The sequence below is a fragment of the Pseudorasbora parva genome, chromosome 10 (genome assembly GCF_024679245.1).
Source record: "Pseudorasbora parva isolate DD20220531a chromosome 10, ASM2467924v1, whole genome shotgun sequence".
In the NCBI taxonomy this organism is placed as follows: Eukaryota; Metazoa; Chordata; class Actinopteri; order Cypriniformes; family Gobionidae; genus Pseudorasbora; species Pseudorasbora parva.
Window position 1 is genome coordinate 33,168,679 of NC_090181.1, and position 5,972 is coordinate 33,174,650.

A 5,972-nucleotide genomic window follows, 5' to 3' on the forward strand; every position below is an offset into this window, starting at 1 on the left:
CATGGGTAATCCAGAAGTAATGCATCTCAGATAAACTGCATAGCCTTTAAAACATACTGACTGAAGAGCCAATATTGATTCAATCAGATAAAAAAGTTTCAGCATACTCGTTAAAAGATTATTCATAGACTCTCCTCTGACTGATCATATTTCTCGATGGAAATCAGGTCATGAGTTTGTATTCTGTGTGGGTGCGGCCTTGTTTTCAGGGGCGTGAAGAGTGTATTTATGAACTCCACCCGGAAATAATTCCGGCCTGTCTACATCTGCCTCCAGCAGCACCCGTGTGCCACCAACATCGCGAAACAGGTAACGTTACTTCTTTTAGCCTTATTTCTCTTTTTCAAAACTTTGTCAGCATCTTCGAGGTTAATAGATTTAGGTTCGGTGTATCTGCATAGTGCTATTCAAATAGTGTAACTGTGTCTGATGAGTTTTTGTCTAATGCAAACAGTAGCCCTGTCTTGTTGACATGAAAGGCATATTCAGGTACATTTGTACAGATATTAAACAAATATCTGGACACATTTGAAATAAATATAGAGTTTAATTGTACTTTTGCTTGTTTTAAACACATGCCTTCATGTGATTCACAGGCCCGGTGAAACCCACAGGCCTGCTGATGAGTCTCAACTTGCAGTGTTCTTTGAGTGCAGATTGCACAACAATAATTTGTCGAGCGAAACGTTTAGATTGATATGTAGTTGTATAGATGTACAGTATGCATGTGCATTCTAACGTCTAACAAAAACTAAGGTAAAATGTATAATGCACCCAGGTCCAAAGCACCATCATAGGAACTTTAATGTTACACACAATCCGTTAAGACTAGCGTGCGTGCATTATTTACGCTTCACATAGTGTTTATTATTAATACAATATTATCTGCTATTGTAATCATGCATCCCCTCTGGCTCACAATTCAAACAGTGCAATGGGTGTGGTGGGTGGTTTCATGGACGAGCTGAGTCATAAATTCATGAAATCATGTAATGTACTTGAGGGAACCAGTAATTTATGTCGTTTTAAACAAACACTGATCAAATTTATTGATGTTTTCAAATAGAAGCCTTTTTACCTTTAGCACTCAACTGCACCTATTTATTAGTATTTTATATTAGTCAGAGACTGTCGCTGCATCCGACTTCGCATACTGTCTGAGCAGGTACTACATTTCAATTTGAATACTTTGGATAGTTTTAAAATGTTCTGTTTGTATAAAAATACGAAATCCGGACATACTACATCTGTCATGTTGCTGTCATGTGACCTAGCAGAGAATTTCCTGTATTTATAAATCCTCTCCAGTGGCCTCATGGGATTAAGTGGCAGAAGTAGTAGGTCTTCCAGGTACATTTTGCCTACTGTTTTCCGAATAATATGAATTTGGATAAACTACTCTTGTGGCATAGGCCTACTGTTTTTCGCATACTATAGTAGGGAAGAATTTCAATTTCCGACACAGCATAAATCTTCTAATGGAGGGATTGAACTTGTGCATTCAAGATTGTGGATCTGCTTAAAGTTTTAATAAGCATTTGTCTATTAACAATATAGCAAGGTCTATTATTATTTTCTGTAAAATTAACAATGCATTCTCTCTGTTTAAATTTCAGTGAAAATGGATGTAAGTACAGTCATTTTATCACCTCAATAATCTATCTAGTTTAGCACAGCAAGTATCATGCTATAAGTTCTGTAATGTTCTGTTTCAGCTTTCAGATGCCCTCGATTTTCCACAGCAAAGCAACACTCAGGCAGTAGACCCAGTATGGCCCGGCCAACCAGCCAACCCTGCCTGGCCTGGACAGCCTGCTAACCCCACCTGGCCTGGACAGCCTGTTAACCCTGCCTGGCCTGGGCAGCCTCCTAACCCTGCCTGGCCTGGGCAGCCTGCTAACCCCACCTGGCCTGGGCAGCCAAACCAGCCAGCATGGCCTGGACAGCCCGGGCAGCCTACAGCTCCTGGGTGGCCTGGACCTGCACCTGCACCACAAACTGGCCCTCTTGTTGCTCCTATGCCACCACTAGTGAGTCTGTTAAATACAGTAAATGCACATCTTAAGGAAAATGTTCTCAACTCCCATGGTATGATTGCAGAATATCTAAAAATTGGTTTTGATTGATTGAACATTGATGGATCAACACATTTTGTGGGAAAATAAATTAAGTTTTGCTTAAAAATCCTATAAAGTTATGGCGAGGGGGGGCCTTTTACTGCACACTCAGTGTAAAAGACACCAAGTATAAATACAAATAATTTAGCCAATAAGCTTTAATAAGTTAATACTTGTAAACAGAAAACAAAAGTGGATGTTTACTTTTTGTGCTATCTAGTGGTTAAAATAATAACATAATCAAATGGTCCTTTTACCCCAGTGTTGCCTTTAGCCCTGAAATGATTCTTGGTTTCTGCCTCTTTACTATACTTTTAAAAAAATGTTAATTGATGACTTAATTTTTTGCAAGGTTGTGCCATTTAACCTCCCGCTACAAAATGGACTTTTTAACAAGATGCTCATCACCATCACTGGAGAGATCAAACCAAACACTAAAGCGTAAAAACAACACACAAACACAAACAATGACAGATGACAGTACATACACTCAAGAAGTATTTAGGTCTAAATTTAACATCTGTGTCTTGAAATGCATATAAAATTCACATCCATTTGGACTATAGAGTTTTTACAAACTATTCAATTTAAATTAGGGTTAGGCAATTTCAGAGCTAGCCTTAAAAGCATCCCCTCCCTTCAGAGCGTCTCCAAAGCCACGCCTCCTACAAAATTCGTAAATGCGCACAGCCAGAGTAGAGTCTGCAAAGTGCCATGAGAGACCGCTTAAAATTACCTAATGTCTCAAAGCACATAACATTACAATAATAATGAACCTGAGCAACTTAAAGCTCTGACTTGTACTACCTGACTGCTGCAAATTCATTAATAATAATTGAACACACTTTGTTTTTTGTCCTGAGAAATCCACAGAAGATATTTTTTAAAAAAATCTATTGAATAACAAAGTGTTTATGAAAAGCCTTGTCTAACCTACCTTTAATGTGTTATGTCAGTCATTCATAAATTAAACAGGCAAGACTCAAAGCATGAGACAGTTCATTAATAACTATTTGCATCTATTTGATTTTATTTTCTAAATGCATTTAATCAAATTGCTTAGAATTAGCATAAATCAGTTTGTTGTGAAACCAATTACTTAGTTCAGTTAAAAAGAATGAGCGTGGTAAGAAATATGGTTAGCTGTGGAACAATATTCAGTTAAAATGTATGAGTAAAACTATTTATGAAAAATGTATGATTAAAACTAATTTAATTTATTGATAAGAAATATATAAATCTGGTTATTGTGTATGCCAGTTTAGTATACTATTAGTATACTATTCTTTTAAGTTATGTCACATTAAGTTTATACTGAAACAGTAATGGATGTACATTTTTGTATGTAATTCAAATACATAAATCTTAAATTTAGGCCTAAATACTTTTCAAATGTAATATACATCATAACGTATTAATTGTGTTTTGTCATAAATTTGGTAAAAGATTTTGCTTTTAAATAATGCACACTGATGAATTGTTCACAATAAGACCTAGAACATATTAAATGAAGTTTTATAGTATGAAATACTTTAAATAGCATGCAATAAGGCGTTTGACCAACATCATCATTGTTTAACAATTGTGACAGTCTTCTTTACTGTGATGTCCTAATAATGTTGTAATCTTTTTTTTTCTCTTCCAATTAGTTTCACAATTAATTTAACCAGAGGCAACGACATTGCGTTTCACTTAAACCCCCGCTTCAATGAAAGCGGAAAGCCAGTGATTGTGCGAAACAGCATGGTTGGAGACCAGTGGGGTAAAGAAGAGCGAGCGCTCAACTCCTTCCCTTTTGTCCTAGGAAAGCCTTTTGAGGTGAGCACACCATCCTCAAAATGTTTTTTTTTTTCATTGCAGTTTTTTTTTTTTTGATTTAACAAATGTCTTAAACGTTTACTATTAGGCCCTCATTGTGTTTAAAGACATTAGAGAATAGATATCAGAAAAAGAGCTCCTGAAATAGCATCACTAAAAATACTGCAGCAAAATAAACTCTTTTGCAAGGTTATGCATTTGTCTCATGCTATGTTTGTTCCATTGCAACTGATTAAAATTGTTTTTAACTTCAGATGAAGATCTTATGCACTGACACTGACTTCAAAGTGGCAGTGAACAAGTCACACCTTCTGGAGTTCAAACATCGGGTCCGTGAGCTCAACCAAATCAAAGTTCTTAGTGTCTACGGTGATGTCACCCTCAGCTCTGTAAATGTGGAGATGCTGCAGTGAGATCATGCCACTGATTCTGTAATCACCTGATCTCTTTTGACAGACGTGTGACCTATTCATCCACATGTGCAATTTATATTACCGCCAATAGTCTTTTTTTTTTTTTTACTATGTATGTATACAAGAGTTTATATTTACTACAAATGTTAGAGGAATATAAATCCTGCAAATCCTTTTTCTCAATGCTGTAGTTAGCAATTGTACCTCTAGGTGGGTCTGTTACTTTCTGGGAAGGATTGGGTTGTCATAAAGTTCAATAGTAAGGTTAAAGGGAAGAAATATTTTACATGAGCAATGATATTGAAGTGCAATTGTTTATACACTTACAAATTCTGCTATTGATGCTTCTGATGTTGAGGATAATGGTTGAGGAGGTCATGATGTGGAATGTGATAGCAGGCAATCAAGAATAATGCATAATTCATGTGAAATTGGAACTGGAATGAAATAAATGGGACTAGATTACCTTCAACTGTAGCATGTGCCAAAGATTGTTCTTCTTAAATATCAAATGAATAAAGAAGCAACAACTGATGTAAACAAAGAGTGGTGGATGTTACAATCCTCTGTGAGATCTGTGTAGTACACTTTACTGACAGCTCCTAGAAAACAGCAATGTAAACTGAAGTCAAGGCAGTGTTACATTTTTAATCATGGAAACAGTCTGTCAGAGTTGTTGTCAGAGACGTTCTGACAGACATCTAATAGAACTGACCTCAATAATGCAGAGGTCTGTTTATATAGTGCCTGAAGTACCTGATGACTTTAAAGAACTGAACCCAAAGAGGAAACCTGCAACATTGTATCATTGTTTAACTTAATTGCATGTTTTTATTTTATACATATAGTTTTAAGTTATTTTATACAATATAGGCCTATTTGTTTTCAATGACCCTACAAGTTTAATAAAGAAAGAACTAAACACTAAACTTGGTTGAGGAATGTATCTGACAGAATTATTTGGTAAAAACAGCAAACAACAGATACAGTTTTTATTTTATATGCAAAAACAAATTCATAGAAAAACAAAAAGCCCACAGGAAAAAAACACAAGGACTAAATTATTTTATCGGTTATTAATATTGTGTAGGTTTTCTTCTGTTTTTGCATGTGTTCACAATTTCTTTATATGACACCCTGCCCAAAAAATATGTCCGCTGCACAATTTGACGTTTCAACCTATTAAAAAGATTGACATAAGCATAAAATAAATAAAACAAAACATGTAAAACATTTTTTAAATAGTCTATAATATTTGAATAAAAATGCAGATGGGTGCAGATGTTAATTTCATTTTTTGGCCACAACTATGTATTTTCTTGTTAATTTAAGTTGTAGAATAGCCTACTAATGCATTTAAAACGAGTAAACACAATACAAATTCAAATCCATAAACATTTGAATGAGTAAAATCTACTCATTCAAAATGAACAACGTAAAAGGAAATACGTTATTAATTGTCACCGCAGAAGATTGTAAAAATGTATGTAATATAAAAACCTACTTTGTTGTGCCCATCCCGAGAAGTGCTCTGTACTGTAGTTCTGGGTGGGTGCGTGCACGCTGGCTAGCGCTTTATGCGCGTGCATATGAGGCAGTGCCCGCTGCGCGCTCACCTGATCTG

At 35.7% G+C, this 5,972-nt stretch overlaps 1 protein-coding gene across 1 annotated transcript; it reads left to right on the top strand.

Annotated features, from left to right (window-relative positions):
* Positions 1-269: 269 nt before the first annotated feature.
* Positions 270-4,820, top strand: lgals3b (lectin, galactoside binding soluble 3b). The gene is made up of 5 exons (XM_067455918.1): positions 270-1,627; positions 1,716-2,030; positions 2,470-2,558; positions 3,767-3,935; positions 4,190-4,820. The coding sequence occupies exons 1-5, from the start codon at positions 1,622-1,624 to the stop codon at positions 4,346-4,348; spliced, it is 738 nt and encodes a 245-aa protein (XP_067312019.1). The 5' UTR covers positions 270-1,621; the 3' UTR covers positions 4,349-4,820.
* Positions 4,821-5,972: the final 1,152 nt, after the last annotated feature.